Below are 23,616 nucleotides of genomic sequence, written 5' to 3'. Positions count from 1 at the left end.
TTTTTTTAGTCTAGTAATTTAACAGCATATTTTATTTTATATTTTTAAATACTGATAATAAAAAATAATAAATTTTAATTATTCTCTAACATTACTCATTTTTTTTGTAATGAGGTCGTGAAATTCAATGTTGTTAATTAAAAGTATAGAAAAAAACAACAAAGTCGGCAGGAAGTAGAATTTGCAGGCTATGGACTACAATAATAATTGAAATTTTTGGATCGGATTTACATATTAATATATTCTCTAATAACACAATTAATTAACCCTTTGATTACTATATATATAATATAGTTTGAGGTTCAAGCCTCATCATCAAAACTAAACCTATCATGATTATACTAATTCATAAATCACACACTATGATTGCATCATTTGTTTCAACACTACTACTACTACTACTTATTGTGGGAGTAGTGAATTCATATCCAGAAGGCGATAAGATAAGCAGTTTGCCAGGCCAGCCACGTGTCACATTTCAGCAATATGCTGGCTACATTACTGTCGATGACAACCATGATAGAGCTTTGTTTTATTATTTTGTTGAAGCTGAATCAAACCCTGCTTCCAAGCCACTAGTTCTTTGGTTGAATGGAGGTATATATCTAATTAACAGTGATTTAATTTAGTATATTAAAAAGAACAAAAATATACTATTCGTACACTAAAATCAGCTTCTAATATATTTGTGTATAAATATATGTGTGGTTTAATCTATTTTTAACGTGTATTTATATTCCAATATGTATTTTATACTTATGATTGATTTTAGTGACTGATTTTGGTGTACACACAATATAATCGTAAAAAAAAAAGAATGAATAATTTTTTAATGGCCAATTTTATAGTGCTTATAAGTTAGTGTATAAATTTTGTCTAATCTAATTTTTTAGTAAATTTTAATTTTTTAAAATTATTTATTTTTATATTTTTTAAATTAAATATTAGTTTTTAACCTTTTTTAATAAGTAAGTACCACTTTTTAGACACTAGAGAATTCAGATTTTTTAATAATATGGACATGAAATTTAAAGAGGACTAATAAGTTATTATTGTTTTGACATTTTAAAGGGCCTGGTTGTTCTTCGGTTGGAGTTGGAGCTTTTGTGGAGAATGGTCCTTTCAGACCCGGTGACAACAATATTCTTCTCAAAAATGATTATAGTTGGAATAAAGGTAATTCATAAATTCATAAAAACAACAATTTAGTCGTCATGTGTAACATTGGTTATATATTAATTATGTTAATAATGTTATTTTCTTTTTATATTATCATATTACAGAGGCAAACATGCTATATTTGGAATCACCAGCTGGAGTTGGTTTCTCATACTCTAGCAATAAATCTTTCTATGACTTGGTTACAGATGAGATAACAGGTTCATTAATTAATTTGATACCACATTTAATTTCATTATGCATTATAGCGTTCTGTTCTAGATTTTTGCTGATTAGCCAAAAATAATTAATAAATTTAAATTTTTTTGGTACAGCAAGGGATAATCTTATATTCTTAGAGCGCTGGTTTGCTAAGTTTCCTGAGTATGCAAAAAACGACTTTTTCATTACTGGGGAGAGCTATGCAGGTCACTATGTTCCACAACTTGCATTTCTTGTTATTCAATCCAACGCCACCTTCAATGTTAATCTTAAGGGAATAGCGGTGAGCACGTAGTGTCACGTCAGTAAAAATAACTAATTTTAAAGGTGAAAACTCAGGTAAAATCGACTTTACTTAAAGTTGATGCTTGAGAGTCGTTAGAAGAAAATTTAGTCAAATCAGTCAAATCATCTAATGGTTCTCAAAAATCAACTTCACGTAAAGTCGACTACACCTGAGTTTCCACCAATTTTAAAATATATTATTTAAAGATATGAATCTGATTAGATGAATATGCAGTTAGGGAATCCTCTACTGGATTTTAATGTTGACCTGAATTCGGAAGCGGATTATTTATGGTCTCATGGGCTAATATCTGATTCGACATACGAACTATACAATACAATATGCAACTCTTCTCAATATATGAGAGAATCTATAGATGGAAAGATTAGTGCTGATTGTGCAAGAGTAAATAATGTATCGTCAAGCGAGATATCCGATTATGTTGATCAATATGATGTCACTCTTGATGTTTGTTTGTCACCAGCCAAACAACAAGTTTATATGCTCACAAATCAAATGGTAGTTAATTAATTCTCTGACCGTGGTTTAATCTATTATGTTCTCATCGTTTTATTTAAATTTGTTTGTTTAATTTGTTGTTCCACTATATACAGCATGCTACACAAAATGTAGATGTTTGTGTGGGAGATAAATTAGTGGTATACTTAAATAGGAAAGATGTGCAACAAGCACTCCATGCTAGACTTGTTGGAGTTACCAAATGGTCAACTTGCAGCACGTAAGTATTCTTTCTTACAACATCTTTAGAATACTTTTCCTAATTTGATTATCGAAGAAAATCTCATGTCCTAAACTGTTCAAGTTGTAATGTTGATGCCTTGATGGTTTAATGAACTAGAAAAGATTAAGAGAGAAAGAAAAATAAATTCTTTTGGTTGTTAAAGAAAATGAAAAATCTCTTCAAAAATATTTATTAAATTATTACACTTTATATACTATATATATACTTCCACTAAAAAATTATAACAAATAAACCTACATATACTATTGATAAAAAATAATCTAAATAACAATTATATAAAGATATAATTACATTGCAAATATATAATCTAGCCAGCTATGTTGGATTAGATCGGAGCGAAAAGCGAATATTTCTTTTTTGAATTACTAGCTATTTATATTTGTGAATTGAAATTCAATAAATTGTGAGCATTTTATGAAACTTGGCTAACACAATAGAGCTTCTGCTACAGGGTTCTGAATTACGACTATCATAATCTAGAAATACCAACACTTCCTCTTCTAGGTACATTTGTTGAGTTGGGTATTCGGGTTCTCGTATACAGGTAGGTAACATACGTTGTTATTTAGTACGTAGCTCATCACACGACTCATGGTTCACGTATATAAATCTTTGCTTTGTGCAGTGGAGACCAAGATTCAGTGATCCCATTAATTGGATCAAGATTTCTGGTGAATGCATTAGCCAAAGAAATTGGACTCAATACAACGGTGCCCTATGGAGTCTGGTTTCAGGGAAAACAGGTTAATTAATATAATGATATTTTAATTATTCAACAAGAATGTAATTTCACTGAAACTTTGTATTATATTAATTATAGGTAGCGGGATGGACACAAGAATATGGCAAGATATTATCATATGCGACTATTAGAGGAGCATCTCATGAAGCTCCATTCTCTCAACCAGCCAGATCTTTAGTGCTACTTCAAGCATTTCTTCAAGGAAAACCACTTTCCAATAATATATGAGCAGAGATGAATAACACTCCCCTTACTATTCTTTTTTTTAATTAGATATGGATGAATAATATATACTTCAAATAATGCTCTTTTTTTCTTTTAGGTGAGCTTCATATCTACCATTACCATAAGTATGTAATCTCAAAATCTAACTTCCATAAAGAACTGAAATTGCGTCTTACACATTAGGTCGTGGTTGTAATATTAAATCTCAACAAAATAAAAGTTAGTTTTGGTTTCTTTTGTTTCCATTGTCATAATGTTATATGTTTAATTATGCACCTCATGTCAAAATACAAACTATACATGAAAAATGAATTAAATAAAATATATATATGAAAAATAAATTAAATAAAATATATACGCATTGACGCACATAATATTTTTAAAACATAAATAAATTATGTGCTAGTCTTAAGAATAGAGTGGTCCAATACAAAGGGTATACTGAGAGAAAGGGAAAATACATAATTAAATTCAATTCATATCGTAAAAAGATGGGCGATTTCTGGAAAAGAAAAATAATAGTTTTGTTGCTTAATCCATTCTCTCAACAGTTTTGTTGGAACTTCACTTTTCAACTCAACAAGATCATTAAAATAGCAGCGCAAAGCTAATTCAAACATGATAAACATTGGTTATTTCATATTTTTATTTCTTTTTTCCCGGACGGTCATATTTTCTTATTTTTATTTAAGTTTACCATTTTTTTCCACTCACAAAATGCTAATAACAACGTGTATAAGAACTTAGTTTTGGGTTAACGATAAAAAACTGTTATTATCCTTTCTTTGTGATCTAGAATTTGAACCCTAAGTAAGAAGTGAGAAAGAAAATAATAAGAAAACCATGATGAGAAAAAAACTGGTATTAACAAGATACATGAAACCCTGTTCTATGGTGACATTTTGCACTTTGTAGATAGGAAATCCTCTCCTTGACTTTAAAACTGACTTGAACTCTAGTTGTGAGTTTTATGGTCATGGACAGATCCAAGTTCAGCATATGAAATCCACACCAGTCTGTAACTATACTAAAATAAGAAAGGAGACACAAGATAGACATTTGTGCTGAAGACGAAACAATGGATATACTTAAATAGGAAGGAGGTGCATGAAGCTCTCCATGCTAAGCTTGTTGTCGTGTCCCTGAATAATCAACTTGTAGCGAGTAAGTGTTTCTTGAATTGTAATTCTACACATCAAACTTAAGAATTTAAGAATTTACATGCGACTATAAAATATACTCTTGTGTTTATTTAGCTTGTCACCCTTGTATTACAGAGTTAGAATTATGACTATCATGATCAGGATTCATAACAAAATAAAATATACATTGCAATCAAAATATATCTCAGAAAGAGCACTACTGGGTACCAATTCTGAATATGAAGTTAACACTAGACCGAACCAAATTGTAAAGAAAATCCTATGAGCAATACTATGATAATAGAATTCAATATGCCTGATTCTTTACTCACACTTCAGAATCAATTGGGTATGATCTAATCTCAACCTATTTGTATGGAGCGAAGATCCAGTGACCCCACTAACTGGGTCAAGAATTATGGTTGATGGATTAGCCAATGAAATCGGACTACATAAAACAGTGGACTACAGAACTTGATTTGAGGAATATTGAATAATGCATTGAATCACCATATATATAACTCGATGATTTTCATTTCCAATTGATCAAGTCTGATTCCAATATATGAGTTACAATGAAAGGAAAATGCTTAAGCAAGCGAGCACAATGCATTCAAAAAGAGTTTCCCCATTTGTTGCAGAAAAATGGTTTGTTCCAACAGCAGACAACATACATTAAAAATGATGATAACAACAAGAAACAGGTCAAATTAAGCAGAACAAGAATTGGTACAAATCAATCATGCAGCGTCCCCAGTATGTCTTCATCTCTGTAAAGATGATACCTACACAAAACAAACGCCATTATCATATAAGATTGAACATGTACATGTAAACAAATGATTACGATTACGATTACGATTACGATTACGTACTGTTTATCAGCAAGGTTGACCTCAGTTCCACCGTATTCAGGCAAAAGCACAGTGTCGCCTTCTTTAACAGAAACCGGAATTAGATTCCCTTCCTTGCTACGAATTCCAGGCCCAATCGCAACTACTTTTCCAGAATTCAGCTATGAAAGTAACACACACATGCCATTTAGTTACTAACCACATCAATAAACCATGACGGAAAACAAGGAACTCAAATTCAACTACTAACCTTGGTGGATTTCTCCGGCAACAAGATGCCGGCGTTCGTTTTCGATGGGGGAACGATCTTCTCCACCAGAACCCGATTCAACAACGGAACCAGCCGCTTCGCCATTTCTCTCTCTCTCTCTCTCGCCTTCTAGAGAATTCTGAATCTCAGGTTCTTTGTTCGCCTCAGTTTGGGGTTTTATTTCCCATGTTAGGGTTTTACAGAGGGTTTAATACAACGGGTTCTAGAATCTTCTCTTTACATCTCGTCTCTTCTATTTCCCTTTCTCTACAAATTAATATTTAATTCAAGTTTCATTTTATTGAATAATTTTGTTGTCTATGTATTTTAATTTCAAAAGGTTTTCCTAAAGGTAAGATTGGATACTCTCCAATCCTAAGCATATATCACACATTTACATATATATATAAAGGTTTTATCTATTGTTTGGTTAATCCGGATGTAACATATTAAAAGATAACGTTTTTAGCCACTTAAGTCTTAATATGTTTACATATTATATCAAATTTGGAATCGAAAAAAAAGAAGAAAGAAAACTGGGCTGGACTTTTTTCCATGAGAGATCAAACTAGGCCTAGTTAAATGCCAAATAAGCCCAAATGAGATCCAGACCACAACATGAGTAAGCAAAAAATAGACAAGCAAAAAATAGTAGACAAGTTCCATCAAGGCCCATTTTTTTAAACCTCGCCAATAAGTTTTGTTATAAGAGATAAAAGCCTCAAGTCCAAAAACAAAAGAGATAAAAGCCTATAATCAGTGATCCCAACACCAATAAAAGCCCGTTATTCTATCCGTGATTTTTTTTACATATTGTTTGGTTTAAATAATTTTAAAAAGAAAGAAAATGAAAGAGTAGAAAATGGGTGAAAAAACCCATTTTTCATTATTTGGAACAGAGGACAAAATGAGTGAAAAACAAAAAAGTTGGCATGGGGCGATATAGTTTTTTTCCTCTCAATGCTGTGAAAAAAACTGAAGAGAGAAGGCCAAAAAATGTTAAAATTTTATATTTATCCTTCTAACAAAAAAAAAAAAAAAAGACAAAATCTCTAACTCACTTTCTACGTGGAATTAATATATGTAAAGGTAATAAAGTAATTTTTTACTCCATGATAATTTTTTCTTTTCTTATTTTTTTTATATTCAAATAAAAGAAAATTTTCTTCTCATTTTCTTTCTTTTCATTTTCTCTTCATCCAAATAACATAAAAAAAAATTACTTTTTCTTTCATTTTCTTTCTATCTATTTTCTTTTTTCTCATTTTCCATCAAACATCATAGTGTTAAAGAGAGAAAAAGAGACTGTGGCTTCAGAAATCAAGAGCTAATTGGAATAGAGACAGGGATAGAAACACCATATGAAAATTATTATTCGAAGAAGGAGAAACAAATTTCTGAACCTAAAAAATGAGGAAAGTGTTTGGAAAGAAGAGCAGAACAATTTTTTTTTTTTTTTGTAGTTAAAACGGGGCTTAAAAGCCCAACAGAAGATTACATATCAAGAATAAAACGAGGTCTGGAGGCCCTCTACAATAATCATCTAGTATATATTTGATTTCTCTAGGATAGTTATCTATGAAATAGAAACCTAACTCTCTACTAACACTTCTTTTGGCTAACCAGTTTGCACACACATTTCCTTCCCTGTAAGTGTGCTTAAAAGTCAAAATCCAATCTCTTTCTATCATTAGACCAACACTTCTAATCACTGAGTTTGGATGGCATTGTACTTTTCTTTTAGTAGCTAATATATCAAAGAGAGCTTGAGAATCAGTTTCCACTATCAAACGCCTTATCCCTAACTCCCATGCCACTCTCATCCCGTGGTAAATTCCTCACGCCTCTGCCTGGAAAGCTGAGCAAAGATCCAAATTCACCTCAAATCCCGCAACCCATCTCCCCAAATTATTTCTAAGCAAACCACCGCATCCAGCCTGTCCAGAATTTCCGATGGAAGTACCGTCTGTGTTCAATTTAATCCGGTTTTCAGGCGGAGGACTCCAAGCTATATTTCTTTTCATCCTTGTTCTCACTGGTCTAATAAGCTTTTCTTTCCAAAAAGCCTTTTTGATTGATTCAGAGCAGAACAATCTTTGGCTGCCACTTATTAATACTAGTCCTAATTTTTTTTTTTTGAAGGTTCTTGCTAATTGTAGTGGGATTTTTTTCACGTTTGGTGTAGTTTTTTTTTATGTTCTAGGCCTTTGGACCTGCATGGGACAAAAAAAGAAAAAAAAAGAGATTAGGGAAAAAAAAAGTCTCAAGATGTATGTCCCCATGTGTAGAACGATGTTAATTATAAGTTCATCCTAAATAATAAAAGAAAACATGCTTAAAATTCTGTTAATAATGATTACGTAATTTCAACAAGTGAACAAAAAGTATAAGTCGGACAAAAAGTGCAAGTGGAATAAATCAGACAGGTTGGCTATGATAATGGTTGTTGATTTGACCACCCTAAACCTAGCTAGTTTTTGTTAATGTATCAGTTCTCATCATACCATCCTGGTCCTGCTCTCAATAATCATATCGATTCATATATTAATGCATGGTTGTTGCATTATTTTGCAGTTAGATCGAGTATATACTGCTCTACTACTATTTCTAAAAACTTTCACATATTATATAATCTTGTTAGAATGACACATTTTTCTTGTTCTTTAAAAAAAATGTATATATGTTATATGTAATACATAAAAAATTTTATAATAAACTATTATTTTTATCCACGAAAGTTAAAAATACTGATATATCTATCCATAAAAAAAAAAAATTACTATTTGTACCAATAAAACATAAACTTTTACTAATAAAACTATCCAAATCCAACAAAATTATTTAAAATTTCTAAATTATCCTCTAAGATAACCCATCTCTAACTTCTCCTATCTTACTCCATACCACCACTCCAAACTTTACTACCACCGAAACTCTTCCTCACCACCACCCGAAATCTTAAATACCACCATCACTCAAGTACAAACACATGACAAGTACAAACTTCAACCATGTCTTGTTGTAACGCCATTGAAGGGGTAGCAGATGTGACAGTCGTAGGATACAGGTCCCAATCCGTTTTAACATTTGAGAACAAACCCAATAATTTCGAATACGCATCACACTTTTCCGCCACCCCAACCAACCAAACCTTCGCTCGGCAGTGACAGCGACGGACTCCTGCTCTCCTTTCTCGCCACAGTTCTTCCTCCTTCACTGAACAGCATCGACGACGACGGTGGCAGTAACACCCACCAGCGTCGTTGCCCTTTCCTCCTTCTCCGATCTCTTACGCGCTCTCTTCCTTCCAGACCACCAACAACGACAGCGACGTACTCAATCAATGGCGGCGACAGCTCCCCGGCCCTTCCTTAGTTCTGGCTAGCATCTCCTCTTCGGACTCCCTCAACAACGGCGAGATTATGCGATAGCAGCGGCGAGTTTTCACGTTGCCAGTGCAGTCTCCCTCTCTCTCTTCTTCTCTTCTTCTTCCTTAATTAGGTGGGGGTGTGTATATTGTCTCCGTGTGTGAGTTTTGGAGAGAAAGGGGGTGGTGGCTGGGTGAAGAGGGTTAGGGTTAGAAACTTCCATTTAGGGTGGCTGGGTGAAGAGGGTGGCGGTGGGATTTGAGATTAGAAAAGTGGTGGTGAAAATAAGGGTAATTTAAAAATTTTAGGTAATTTTTTAATGTTTGGATAATTTTGTTGTGCGATTTTCAAGGGTACAAATAGTATTTTTCTTTTTCTATGGGTAAATATGTCAGTATTTTTAACTTTCGTGGATAAAAATAATAGTTTACCTAAAGTCTTAAGCATGTTCTATTAATATTTCAAGTTAGCATGTATATATGCATTGTTGATGACTACCACATCTTAATTAGATTAACATTTTTTCGGGTAGACCATCAAAAATACAATCGAATTATTTTAGGATTGTCAAAAATATTTTCAAATTTTATTATTAACAAAAATGTAACACCCTACCATACAGAGTCTTATGCTTAAGTCATAAGTTAGAGATGGCAAGGTATTACGACCTCTAAAATAAAAGTTTAGTACGTATAGTAGTATGAATGATTGATTATAACTAGGAGCCTTTGTAGAAAAAGGGGTAAACAAAAAAAAAACGCAACTCAAAAGCGCATCACTCCGAACGATAACGTAACGAACAAGGCTAAACCAACGCGAGATTATATATATACAAAAGAGTGTCAAAAACAGGAATATCAAGACTCAAGATCCGGCTGCGAAGATAACCGGTCCGAGCATAGCAATATATACATATGATAGAATAATGAAAACCCCAAAGGAAACCCAAAGGGACACAAATACATAAACCTATTCTCCAAAATCTCCCATAAGAGGAGTCATCACAGTTTGTATTATTTAATGGAGATAAAGGTATCTAAACAAAACATATAAACCAAAACATAGCCCCGAGAACAAAGGATCTTCGCAAATCTAGAAATCTCCAGCATGCCTCAGCGGGAAACATCACGTCCTGCATCTGAAAACCACAAAATCCGCATGGGTGAGAACCAGAGGTCCCCAGCATGGTAACAGCTTTCACATATATAATACATAATAATAGAGGAAAGCCAAAGGCAATCCTAGAACTTCCTCCAGATAATATCAAAGCTTATAAACAAGCTAAACCATATAAGGGCATCTGACTAAAGATTCTTCAGTCTAACTAATACTTCCCTTTCCAATTCCTTCTCACCTCCCAACCACCAGCAGGAGTATAATGTAACAAACACAGTTATATCAGACAAAGAATATACAAATAGGAGCAGTTAAGACATTTAGACAATTAGCAAGTAATATGCAGTCAAATAGGCAATCTCAAACAATTCACATAGTATGCATATGATGAATGCCTGTCCCTAGTGGCTGATGATATCATCTTGTCGGTTATAGAGCCAACCCGACAAGTCCTGGTCGCTAACCATTGGACTGTCCCTCTGTCGCGCATCCCCAACTCGAGTCATACTCGTTATAAACTTGATCATAAACATGATCCATATCCATCACCCTCACTGGTGAATATTTCGGGGGCGAGCTCATCCGGGTCTTTCACAGTGCCCGGCCACACTTACGACATAGGGTCACCAGAGTATCAAGTCTCAACCTGGAGCACATGGTGGCTAGCCACTGCTACTACCCAGGGAAACTCGTATCTCAGATAGTGGAAGTGCAAATCACAATTATCAATAATTCAGCATAAACATGCATGAATCCTCATCCATGGATCAACATCCATATCAGCCATCTGGCTCACGGTTCAGTCCAGAACCAGCCAATATTCATAGTATACACAGCTATTCCGGCTCACGGTTAAATCCATAACCAGCCATTTCATTAACAATTACAGCCTTTCGGCCCATGGCATAACAAGCACTTCCACCACCATCCTCCGCATCTCACATAATCATCTTGATCCTCATTGATCATTCATTTTTCCCTTGCTTCACTCGCAAGTTACCTCATTCACTAGCCCCTTTCTAATAGCTAGGCATGTCATAATGATTTAAGACATAAATGGTGAGATCGGAGGCTTAGAAGTATGAGATTTGGCTTTTAAAACTCAAAAATCAACTTTGGGATGAAAACAGGGCCACGCGTACGCGCACTCCACGCGCACGCGTGGATGGCCTCAAAAACTCATCGACGCGCAAGCGTCATGCACGCTAACGCGTGGATTACAAATTTGCCAATCGACGCGCACACGTCAACCACGCGTACGCGCGGGTGTTCTCGTGCCCCAGGCACAACACTGGCATAGTTCTGGCATAACTCTCTGGAAAATGGCTGGGCATTGGGTGCAGCACAATCGGCGCGCCCGCGCACATCACGCGTACGCGTGGATGGCACTTCTCGGAAGATCGGCGCGTGCGCGCCAGGTGCGCCCACGCGCAAGGGGTCATTCTGCTAAAATTTTCTAAGTTAAAAGCTGCAGAATTTCACAGATTTAAACCCCAATCTTCCAACGGACATAACTTCCTCATTTTAAATCGTTTTTCACCCGTTCTTCGAACGGTATGGACATCCCGGATCCAATTTCATTTCTAAACAGATTTGGTACAAAACGGGGATCCGTAGTCCAAGTTATGTCTCGTCAAAGTATGCCCAAAAACCATATTTTCATACAAAACTACAATATGCCATTTTCAAAACAAACCATTTTCAACTCTTTTCAAAATCAATCAAAACATGCCAATTTCATCCCTTTTCTTTGAAATCAATCAAAATGTATCAAATTCAACATCAAGCCTCCTCAACTCACACATTGACACATTACCACAATATACAAAATCACTATCTCATCATTTTAGCCCACTTCACCCAAGTGGCTCAAACTCAAACATATTGACATATCATATACTATTCCTCATGCCAATCCTCAACAACACCAATTCCAATAAATTATTATTGCACACAATCAACATCATATTCACCATCAACATGGTTCAACCCACAATTCAACCATAACCATTCATCAAGCATATATCACAACATGCATATTTCTCATACATCACACCACCAAGGCATCAATAATCATCATCACATATATGACCACATCATATATCTCAATCATTTAACAACATCAACCATTCAATGCCTATCTTAGGGCCTCTAGCCTAAGTATTTCCTACCACATTACATATTAGATACGGGAAACCGAAACCATACCTTAGCCGATTTTCCCAAGCTCCATCGGAGCACTTCCAAACCAAATATCCACAAGCTCTCAAGGCCTCAATACCTCCAAGAACAGATTTTTCACCACCAAACCCTTTCCAAGCTTTTCAAAATCACCAATCAAGCTCCAATATCCACACATACACAACCTAAGCCACAACCATCATACCCATACACAACATCTCAAAACCCAAGCATCATAAAACAACAAAATACACTAGGGTTGAGAATCTTACCACACCCAAGGTCCAAGGAGACAAGATTAACCTTCTCCTTCAAGAGAGTTTGGTCCTATAACATCAAAGAACCCAAAATCTCAACATTTCACCCATGAAACTCGAAAATAAGGGCTGAGATTTCGAACAGCAACACGTGGCTTACCTCAAGATTGATTATATGGGTTTTGTAGAGCTCTCCGCGGTGAACGCGTGGCCGCAAACGGGGCGGCAATCGGAGCTCTAGATCAAAAGTTATGATGGTTTGAAGATCAACCAAGGGAGAGAACTTGAGAGAGTGTTCTTCCTCCCTTTCTCTCTAATTTCAGCTTGTGTGTGTAACAAATGAGGAGAGAGAGTGCTGAAAACTAGGGTTTTGGTTAAGTTATGTTGGGCCAAGGGCCCACTTTGGGTCCGGTTGGCCCGGTTTGGCCCGTTCGGTCCAATCTTGGTCCGAATTCTATAAAATTGGTACCAAAATTCTCGTCTCAGTCTCCTCTATCACATTTAGCCATAAAAATCACATTTTAGACTTTCTAGAATAAATTCTCATTTATGGGTTAATTAGCCGTTAATTAATCGGATTTTACAAAAAATATTTTTAAATAATTTAAAAACGTTCGAAAAATATCTAACTGTAATCAAAGATCTGCTCTATTAATAAAAGAGTATGAAGTAGCTCATTGTAAATGTTAGAGTCTTATTTACTATATAAAAATTCAGTTTGGACATTATTTTTTTTCTTTTAACATAAAATGTCTCAATTTATATATGTGTATTTTTGTTATGTTTTAAATAATTTAAAAATATTTTTGTTGATAATAAAATTTAAAATTTATTTTGTCGACAATAAGATAATTCACATGCATTTTTTGTAGTTTACCTGGCTCGGAAGAGGGGTTTGACCCAAGGCTAAAGTAAAATGTGGAACATAAAAGAAAGGTTACACCAAAAAGTGAGAAATGGTTCTTTACCCTAATCATGCCGCTTGTACTCATAACGACATTCCCCATTTTTGCTCTTGTTGCAATCCAAACCAGATGCCACTCATTATTTCCCATCAAATTCAATTCATGAGGTGCTATGCTGGACGTGGGTCTTAAAACTTAATACAAACAAACACTAAAAGTAAATAAAGCATAGGCAGCTAACATATAAATTTAACTTTTTCAAACTTATATTTATATATGTTTCTTTGCTTGCTCATATCACATTATTTCTTCGATTTGAGTCAATAATATGTTTTTCTCCACATATATATATATATATATATATATATATATATATATATTATCTCTTTGCTTATTATGTCTTGACAAAGTATATTATTATACAAAGTCTAAAAATATAGGTCCATATCATAATTATATATATATTAAGTCTTTCTTGAATTTTTTTTAGCATAATAATACAAGGAATGGTCTTTGACATTCCAATTACTTGGTTTGAACACTTCAGAAGAGAGAGAGAGGAGCAATATTAGACCTTGAAAGTCATCAGAAACACAATAATAATTAAATTGTGACAAACAAAAGCAAGTGGTAACTTTTTTCGAAATCTTTAGATAAAGACAGAAGATTATGTCATTTGAGTTATAGATTATTCGTAGAAATAAATAGTAATTTACAATTTTATATATATATATATATATATATAATTTTATTAAATAGACAATAGTTTTTCTAAATAATGTGAATAATAGGTTTTAAAATGGGCCCAATAAAATAAAAACACATTACACTCCCAAATTACCTACCTAAATCTTAATATTTGGATAATCATCTATATACCTGGTAAATTGAATATCCAATATATCCATTATTCACATTATTTAGTATTTTCATTGTCTACCTGTACTTTTTGGGAGTGAATCCTCTCCAGTGAATAAAAAACTGGATGATGTGCAGTGTTTAATCTAACCATAACCATTCACCACACTCTCTCTTATTTATTTCTGGTCCCACTATTAAAATCAAAAGTGAGGGATTACACTGTATTTTGTCAAGTGTTAAAAAAACTGGAGAGGATCCATTTTCATACTTTTTCATATATATCCGCATTATGATTTCACATTATTCTATTCTATATCAACCTAGCTCTGATTTTTCACACACGAGCAGGTCTTGTTCTTTTTTATTTGTAATATTATCATAACCCTATTACCTTAGCTTTATTTTTATATAGCCCATATCTCATTCTCTCCACACGAAAGCATTGATTTCTCTTTGTTTTGTTCCACGTACGCCCTCACAACTTTATATAATTCATGTCTTCTCATATCAATTAACTTCTAATGGAAGCTTGCATATTGTGATGATGGCAAAATGAAAAATTAAATTGGGGTACATTATTATTGTGGACATACATACATAAGTGAAATTCTTTATCTTAGTTTATATTTACAATTACCCTTTTTTTGGATTAATTCGTCCGGATCTGAACTATATTTAAAAATTTGTTATTGGCTAATAAATTGTTGCATGCACAAAGTAGGATTCGAACTTTCGATACTTGCTTAAGCGGATAAGTGAGCTGATCACTCGACCAATCCAAATTAATTTTTTTATGGACCATATTTTACAGTGCTCTAGTGAGTATGATCGATGGGCCCTCTTCAAGAACAAAAGTAATCCCTGTGCACGGGGTGAGGCAGAAATAGTGTATAATTTGACACTACTACATAACCTAAAATAATTGGATCACATTTTTCTTTCTTACTATACATTACATTGACTTGTATATATCTATATAATGCTATGGATATATCGTACATCTATATGTATAGGTATGTTTATACCTATCTTGAAGTGATAGTTATGACTTTATTTTATTTATTTTTCAAGTTCTAGGTCTTATTATTGAGTGATCCTTCGTAATTAATGAGACGTGGTTAAAAGTGATAAGGAAAATTATAAAAAGGAAAATTGAAATAAGGCACTCTTCACTCTCCTTAATTTTTTGAGAAATAAATCCTTTCAATTTTTTTTAACAATTGAAAAAGTAAAATATGATCTCTTACTATTAATTGTTATAAGTAAAACAAAAAAAATATAAAAGAGTGCATTAAAAGATTATAAATCACATCTTACTCTCTCACCATTAATTATCTATACCTTTTATAATACTCTACTAATTCAAGATCTACTTATAACTATTGAATAAAATATTAGCGAAACATTTATTTTTAGAGACTGAGACTGAAATTGAAATTTAGCATTATGTTTAGTAATAAGTGATAAAAACTAAAATTTTAGTCCTTTCATTATTTTTAAAAAGTGAAAATATAGAAAATTAAATTTTTTAAAGATAGAGGTTGAAATTTTAATAATATTTTTTAAAAAATTACTTTCATTTAACTTTTTAAATTTTAAATCTATTTCATTTTTTATATTTATCTTAAATTAAACATAATACTAAAACATAACTCAATCTAATATATTTTATACTAAACACAATACAAAGACTTAATTTAATTTTTATCTCTCAATTTTCATTTTTTTTCAAACGCAACATAAATGTTGCTTGCTTATTATAAAATTCACATTTTCTAAACATAAAAATTTAATAATCCTTTTTTTTAATCTTATTAATACATAACACATTTACACTGCACACTCATACACATTAAATAGATTCATATTCCACTTCTAATTTCAACTTCGAATCTGGATGCATGTGGCTATTTGAGAAATACATGATGTGTCACTTGAATTGGGTCTCTAACCACAATAATCATTATAAGTATGAGACAACACTTTAAAATTATTTTTTGGCATAAATTAATTAAGCTTACTTAATTTTTATTACTTAAAAAAAATGAAAGACTAGGCGATATGATTAACTCAATACTAAATAGGTACACATATACACCCTTAATAAATTGTATTTGATCTTATATTAATTTAAGAATAATATATTGATTTGGTCAATAACATTTGAAATTTACAACTCATAAAGAATTAAAGAGGCAGGAGAAACCATGCATTATTGTGCATTTATATTATCTTTCTATAAAATATTAATAAACTATAAATGTGGATTCATAATCTCTCTTAATAATTTTAGCAACTTCAGATAATGAAGCTTGATTGGTTATTTAAAAAAAAATCATCAGGTCTTCTATGACTTTGATGTACTGATCTTCCAAATATATCAAAAAGTGACCAAAAACATAATCATTTGTAATAAGAAAGTATCCACTACATGCATTCTCTGAAATTCACCCCCTACCCTCTTTAATTTCAGGCCCACAACAAGCTCTTATTTCTTCTTTTTTCATTTACTAGCATTCTCTATCTTCAGGTTTAATTTACTTTTTCCTCTTTCTAATTCTCTTATGATGCCAATTAAAGGGACTGAATCCCAAATCTTCTACAGCTAATGGCCAAAACTTTTCGTTATCTTGTTTTCCAAGTAAAAGTTTCATTTGATCCTTATATAAAATAATTACAATTCAATCACGCCTTATGTTAAAAAATACGTAATAAAAAAATTTATTATATTATTATAAATCAGTTTAATTATTCGTTCATAGAAATTTTAAGTCGAGTTTACGTGAAGTTGCATTGATAGTTGAGAACCGTTAGATGATTTGACTAATTTGACTAAATTTTTATCTAACAGCTCTCATTTATCAACGTGAAATCGACTACACTTGAATTTCCACCTTTAATTAAAGCTATTACGGTGCTTTATCATACTGTGTTTGGGTAATTAAGTACGTGGCCACTTAATCATATCCATGCTAGGTCCCGACTATGATGTAATTATTGGATATGAATTTATTAATTATTTATGCTACCTTGATCAACTTTTCTCTCCAAAGGAGTGATTATGTTATTGACTATAATGTTTATAAAACAAGTTTATCTCATCCTTTTTGACTTAATCAATGTTCTCAGCCGACTCTTTTTCTCTCTTTCATTTCCTTAATTAGCTTCTTACTCAAATGTGTCTTCTTCTTTGATATTCTTCGATCGACTTGGATCTTAATATTTAATTGGGTTTAGTTAATATATACCTTAAAAATATATTATAAGATTACTATTAATAAAATATTTTAAATATTTTTATTTAATAAATAAAAAATAAATATATTAAAAATTTAAATCTTTTATATTTAAAAAAAATTCTTAATTTATCATCTTAATATGTATCTTTAAAATACAAATTAGATAAATTCTATTTAATTTTATATACGGCCGAAAATTTTCCAATGGTATTCACCAAAAAGTATCACATTAATTCTGTAAAAAAAATATAAAAATAAAAGGAAAGTGTCACATTAATCAATTACACACGTGAAAGTATTAAAGGTCAAGGAAGACATTGAAAGAAATTATTATTACTACAATAATTTTTCTAGCTTACACGCCTTTTTTTTTTTTTTGACGAACATAACACAAAAAAAAGACCTAAGAAAAAAGTGGTACTCCTTTCTAATAATAATGTCTAAATTATTAGGAGACAATAACCACTTTAGATACATTTGCTTATTTAAAACAGTAGTTTTAGCAATTAAATCAGCCGCTTTGTTTGTTGTTCGTTGGATGAGCACTAAAATAGCTGTCCAATTGTGATAGAGCATCTCTTTAATTTTGTCAAGCAGATCAGAGTCATTCCTAATCATGCTAGTTGTGCCTCGCGAAACAAGAAGAAACACGTCAAGATTATCAGTTTCACATATGACCTCTTTACACTCGCAATTTCAAGCCATTACAAGCCCTCTCCAAATAGCATGAAACTCACAACAGAGAACACTAAAAAGAGGTATACTGGCAGAACAACCTTTTATCCAAATTCTCATGCTGTCTCTAATAATACATTCAAAGCCAGCTAATTGCTCATTTTAAAAAACGCTTGCATCGCAGTTCACTTTACAAACATTCATTGGAGGTGTTCTCAGTTATATTTTAGAGAAGAAGGAATAATATGTTTTTGGTTGATAACAACATTAGAAAAATCTCGAACAGCATATTTAATTAAGTGAACAATTTTCTCCTTGAGTTTATTTCTACATTTGCATTAGCTCACTTATGATGGGATAATAACTAATAAGATTTGAATTTTATTTAAAAATTTATTTTTGATCGATTGTAATATATATAAAATAAAATTTAAATTCTAAATATTTACTTAAATGAATACCAACTCAAGTTAGTTACATTTTCTTTTTTGTTGATAAAAAATAGTTTAATTATTATATCAGTCTTTTTAGTTTTACTAAATTTTTAATTAAATCTCTATATTTTTTTATTGAATCTCTATACGATATCAGATTTTGCAATTAAGTCTTTGCTATGACAAAAACATTGGAATTAACAAAATATTCTGTTAAACAAAATAAATATGCCTAATATTTAATTGAATATTCTGTATAGTTTAACAAAATGTTTTGTTAATTCTAATGTTTTTATCACTATAGGGGCTTAATTACAAAATCTAATATGGTATAAAGAGCTAATTGAAAAGAAAAAAAATATAAAAACCTAATTAAAAATTTGATAAAACTATAAGAATTAATAAAATAATTAAACCAAAAACTATTAGTTATCAAATCAACCAAAATATATTTATGTATATATGAATATTTTATTTATTTTAATATATATTTTATATGAATGACTTATTTAATTTCTAACATTTTGTGTACAGATAGTATAATTATTTTTTTATTATCAACCTAAAAAAAAGTTTAGTAAATCTAAAAGCCAACATAAAAGATTGTTGCTATAAATCATAATTGAATATGAAAAATATTAGAGGTCAACAATTTTTATTAATATTAGTCAATATTTTTGGCTAATATTTTAATTTTATACTATTAAAATTTAAAATTTAATTTTTAATATTTAAAATTTATTAAATATGGACTAAAAATAATAAATTTTATTAGTTATATAATATTACTCATTAAATATAAAAGATTTGTACTCTTTTGTTTTTAAATAAATATCTCTTTTTGCTTTTTAGATTCATTAAAAAATTAATTTATTTGGACAATCTCTTTTTCTAAATATACTAATTTTTAATAAACTGAAATTCCTTGTCGCCATTTTGTGCTGATGGCAAGGAAAAAGAGTACCCGTCTTTTATATATCACGACAGTACAAGTAGGTTTGAAAAATAAAAAAAATAAAAAAAATAAGCACAAGATATAAGAAAGAAAAATAATGAAAGCATGATTAGGAGTCTGCCTGAGTGTTAGGAGTAGAATCTCCTGAGGTTCGCCGCGTTCCAAGTCCTAGGTATCTTCTTTCCACATCTAGTTTTTTCAGCTTGTATGCGTCTTTATTTTGTACTTCTTTCATTCTGTAAGGTCCTTTCCAATTGGGAGACAGTTCCCCTTCCTTTGGGATCGGCGGACCGATGTCGTTGTGCTACAGCACCAGGTCTCCCTCTTTAAATTTTTGACTACGTACCTTGTGATTATAACGTAGTGCCAACCTCTGGTTCAGTACTACTTCCGACAAATGAGTCATTGTCCTGGTCTCATCTATCAGGTCTTTTTCACTCGCCTCATCATCTCCTCCTAACAGCAACCTTGGGATGGATCCTCCTATCTTGATAGGGATTACGGCATCTACACCGTAGATGAGCCGGAAAGGTGTCTCCCCGATAGCAGATTGTGGCGTTGTCCTGTAAGACCATAAGAACAAAGCTAACTTGTCTGTCCACGAGCCTTTTCTCTGTTTCAAGCGCTTCTTTAGTCCTTTCAAGATGACCTTATTCGCGGTCTCTAATTGTCCGTTACTCTGAAGGTGCTCCACAGAGGAGAATTTTTGCTTGATACCAAGGCTTGATAGAAACTCTCTAAACTTCTTATCGAAAAACTGCGTTTCGTTATCCGATATCACGATCTCAGAAATTCCAAATCTGGCGATCACTTGCTTCCACAAGAATTTCCTGCAATTTGCGGACGATATACTTGCCAATGACTCTGTTCCTACCCACTTGGTATAGTAGTCAATGGCCACGATTAGGTATTTGACTTGTCATGGGACCGTCGGAGATGGGCCTAATAGATCAATTCCCCACTGGAAGAAGGGTCGGGAGGCCATGATGAAGCTCAGCTCCTTTGCCAGTGCCTTATGAAAGATTGTATTTTCTTGGTATGTGAGGCATTTCTTGACGTATTCGCTTGCATTGGTCATCATAGTAGGCAAATAATAACCAACTCTAACCAGTTTCCGGGTCAATGACTTTCTTCTAATGTGGTGTCTACAGCACCCCTCGTGTACTTCTTTCAAGACATACTCTATCTGCCGCGGCCGTAAATATTTTAGCAAAGGTTGATTAAGCCTTCTCTTGTACAGTTGACCTTGCACCACCGTATATTTGGCGGCATCTCTTCTCACGACCTTAATTAGCTTCTTCCATATTTTTTGGCAAGTCTCCTTCCTTAAGGAACCATTGGATCGGATCAATCCAGGAAGGTGGTCCCTTTTAGCTCTGGACCAAGCATAGAGTCACCGATGGCTCCTTCACCAAACCTTGGATGAGAGACCGATTTTTCACTCTGTACTTGGTATTGGCCAACTTTGCTAAGAGGTCCGCTCTAGTGTTTCTTTTCTTGAGTACATGATGGACTATCACCTCCTCAAAACCCTTGCATAACTGTTTGGTTTCTTCTAAGTACTTTTGTAGTACTGAGTCCCGAGCTTGCTATGTCCCATTTATTTGGGCCGTTACCATCTCGGAGTCACTGTTGACTTCGAGCCTTGCTACTCCGATCTCTCTTGCTAGCATTAAGCCTCCAATCATGGCTTTATACTCTATCTGATTATTGGAAACCTAAAACTCAAATTTGATGGATTGCTCGTAAGTCACTCCCTTCGATCTTTCTAATATTATCCCTACTCCACTAAACGCTTGGTTGGATGCTCCATTAACATGGAGCTTGCAACGTGTATTTGAGGCCTCGGGCGGTTCATCGACCACCTTTACCAAGAAGTCAACCATTGCTTGGACTTTGATGGCATGGTGGGGCTCGTATTGAATGTCATATTGAGACAACTCTATCGCCCAGGCCATCATCTGTCCTGCTAGGTTGGGTTTTTGTAGTATCTGCTTGATTGCTTGGTTGGTTCTCACTGTAATCGAGTGTCCCTAGAAATATTGTCTTAGCCTCTGAGAGAAAACCAACAAGGAGAAAACCATCTTTTTTAGTCTCGTGTACCTCAACTCTGTCCCCTGGAGCACCTTACTTATGAAGTATATAGACTACTGCTGTTTGCCTTTCTCTCGCACTAGAGCGGTAGCCAAAGCTTCTTCTGTCACTGCTAGATACAGGTATAAGGGATCTCCCTCTTTTGGCTTTCCGAGAATTGGTGGTTCCGACAAAATTCTCTTAAAATGGTTAAAATTCTCATCACAAGATGGGCTTCATTCAAAGGCCATTCTCTTTTTCATTAAGTTGAAGAAAGGCAATACTTTGGCAGTTGGCACACCGTAGAAACGGGATAAGGCTATTAACCTGTCTGCTAATCTCTACACATTGGTGCGAAATTTATAACCCACAAACTAACCGGCAAGTGCACCGGATCGTACCAAGTAATATCTCAGGTGAGTGAGAGTCGATCCCACGAAAATTGATGGACTAAGCAACAATGGTTAAATGATTTACTTAGTTAGGCAAGCAGAAAATGGTTTTGAGATGTTCAAAAGGTTTAAAAAGTGACTTCAAAATATCATAAGGCAAGCACGCAAGTAATCAAGTTGAAAATAAAATATGGGAGAAAACAGTTAAGGCTTCTGGGTTATCTATTTTCTGGATTGACTTTTCTTACTAACTATTTTAATCATGCAAGATTTAATTCATGGCAAACTATATGTGACTAGACCCTAATCCCTTAGACCTTCCTAGTCTCCTCTAAAATTCATTAACTGCCAATTCCTTGGTCAATTAATTCCAATTAAAGGGTGATGATCAAATTCTGGTTTATATGCCACAAGAATCCTAATTATCCAGATATAAGGAGATTATATGTCACGTATCCCGTTAAATACAAACAATTAGAAATTCATGAGAATATGTTTTCAAGCTGTTGTTCAAGTAAAAAGCTTTTCCAAGTTATACAAGAACTCAATTAGAACATGGGTCATACTTCCATTCCATCCAAATTCATAGAATCAATAACGAAAATAATTCTTGGAATATAAATCAAAACATGAATTAAGATAGAAAAGTAATAATGTCAATCCATAAGATAGACAGAGCTCCTAACCTTAACAGTGGAGGTTTAGTTGCTCATAATTGAGAGAGAAAATAAGGATTCAGGTAAATTGTCTGAGATGGAATACCGAATGTAAATTGGTATAGAATTCCCTAATGGAATCCCCCGGAATCTCCCTAATAGAAGAAAAGTCTCTTCTTTTTATAACTAATCCTAATTAATTTAAAATATAATTTCTAAAATTAAAATAATATCTTTTTCTATTTTAAAATCAAATTTGAATTTAAATCAAAATTAATTATAGCAATCAGCAAGTCTTCAATTAATGGATGGGGACCACTTGATTCGTTCACTCTACAGCTTCTGATCTGTGCTTTCTGGGCTGAAAAGTGGGTCAAAAACAGCCCAGAAATTGCCCCCAGTATTTTCTACGTTTTCTGCATGTGACGCATGTCACGCGTACGCGTCAGTCAAGCGTACGCGTCAGTCACGCGTACGCGTCGATGATCTTCTTCGCGTGTCACATGTACGCGTTAGGTACGCGCTCGCGTCGCTGAGCAAATCGCCAAATCACGCGCACGCATCGCTCCTCGCTGGTTTTCTCCATCAAATCCAGCTGAATGCTACCTAAAATAAACAAAAATTGCACAAGACTCAAAGTAGCATCCATAGTGGCTAAAAGATAATTAATTCTTGATTAAACTCAACAATTTAAGTGCAAATTCACTAGGAAAAGATAGGAAAGATGCTCACGCATCACACATCATTCACACTCTTGGGCTTGCCATGCAAAGCACAGCTTCGCATTTGTCTGGGTTAACTTCTACCCTCCTCTGAGTGATCATGAATTCTATGAACTTTCCTGCTTCCATGGCAAAAGCGC

The 23,616-nt window shown here is 33.2% G+C and overlaps 3 protein-coding genes across 3 annotated transcripts; 1 reads left to right on the top strand and 2 right to left on the bottom strand.

Moving 5' to 3' along the window:
- Nucleotides 1-306: 306 nt before the first annotated feature.
- LOC130956377 (serine carboxypeptidase-like 45) lies at nucleotides 307-3,583 on the top strand. The gene is made up of 9 exons (XM_057883413.1): nucleotides 307-597; nucleotides 1,072-1,176; nucleotides 1,284-1,379; nucleotides 1,494-1,663; nucleotides 1,901-2,185; nucleotides 2,281-2,405; nucleotides 2,881-2,973; nucleotides 3,055-3,172; nucleotides 3,250-3,583. The coding sequence occupies exons 1-9, from the start codon at nucleotides 333-335 to the stop codon at nucleotides 3,397-3,399; spliced, it is 1,407 nt and encodes a 468-aa protein (XP_057739396.1). The 5' UTR covers nucleotides 307-332; the 3' UTR covers nucleotides 3,400-3,583.
- A 657-nt stretch (nucleotides 3,584-4,240) lies between these two features.
- On the bottom strand, nucleotides 4,241-5,900 carry LOC130955893 (10 kDa chaperonin, mitochondrial-like). The gene is made up of 3 exons (XM_057882889.1): nucleotides 5,643-5,900; nucleotides 5,414-5,553; nucleotides 4,241-5,323 (listed from the first exon to the last, which is right to left on the bottom strand). The coding sequence occupies exons 1-3, from the start codon at nucleotides 5,745-5,747 to the stop codon at nucleotides 5,275-5,277; spliced, it is 294 nt and encodes a 97-aa protein (XP_057738872.1). The 5' UTR covers nucleotides 5,748-5,900; the 3' UTR covers nucleotides 4,241-5,274.
- Nucleotides 5,901-19,742: 13,842 nt separating this feature from the next.
- LOC130957713 (uncharacterized) lies at nucleotides 19,743-21,591 on the bottom strand. The gene is made up of 4 exons (XM_057884556.1): nucleotides 21,418-21,591; nucleotides 21,250-21,336; nucleotides 19,980-20,390; nucleotides 19,743-19,937 (listed from the first exon to the last, which is right to left on the bottom strand). Exons 1-4 carry the CDS (start codon nucleotides 21,589-21,591, stop codon nucleotides 19,743-19,745), a joined length of 867 nt encoding a protein of 288 aa, XP_057740539.1.
- Nucleotides 21,592-23,616: the final 2,025 nt, after the last annotated feature.

Source organism: Arachis stenosperma, chromosome 10 (assembly GCF_014773155.1).
Source record: "Arachis stenosperma cultivar V10309 chromosome 10, arast.V10309.gnm1.PFL2, whole genome shotgun sequence".
Classification (NCBI taxonomy): Eukaryota; Viridiplantae; Streptophyta; class Magnoliopsida; order Fabales; family Fabaceae; genus Arachis; species Arachis stenosperma.
Note: the sequence above shows the minus strand (reverse complement) of the source record. Positions and strands in the feature narration are given on the sequence as shown.

Bases quoted from the DNA above. Each gene is read 5' to 3' on its own strand.
- LOC130956377 (XM_057883413.1), top strand. From the start codon at position 333: ATGATTATACTAATTCATAAATCACACACTATGATTGCATCATTTGTT. The intron at 1,664-1,900 runs GTGAGCACGTAG...ATGAATATGCAG, and splicing joins TTAATCTTAAGGGAATAGCG to TTAGGGAATCCTCTACTGGA. The intron at 2,974-3,054 runs GTAGGTAACATA...TGCTTTGTGCAG, and splicing joins ATTCGGGTTCTCGTATACAG to TGGAGACCAAGATTCAGTGA.
- LOC130955893 (XM_057882889.1), bottom strand. From the start codon at position 5,747: ATGGCGAAGCGGCTGGTTCCGTTGTTGAATCGGGTTCTGGTGGAGAAG. The intron at 5,554-5,642 runs GTTAGTAGTTGA...TTACTTTCATAG, and splicing joins TGCCGGAGAAATCCACCAAG to CTGAATTCTGGAAAAGTAGT. The intron at 5,324-5,413 runs GTACGTAATCGT...TGTTTTGTGTAG, and splicing joins GTCAACCTTGCTGATAAACA to GTATCATCTTTACAGAGATG.
- LOC130957713 (XM_057884556.1), bottom strand. From the start codon at position 21,591: ATGGCCTGGGCGATAGAGTTGTCTCAATATGACATTCAATACGAGCCC. The intron at 21,337-21,417 runs GTAGGGATAATA...TCCAATAATCAG, and splicing joins CCAACCAAGCGTTTAGTGGA to ATAGAGTATAAAGCCATGAT. The intron at 19,938-19,979 runs GTACGTAGTCAA...CTGGTGCTGTAG, and splicing joins CACTACGTTATAATCACAAG to CACAACGACATCGGTCCGCC.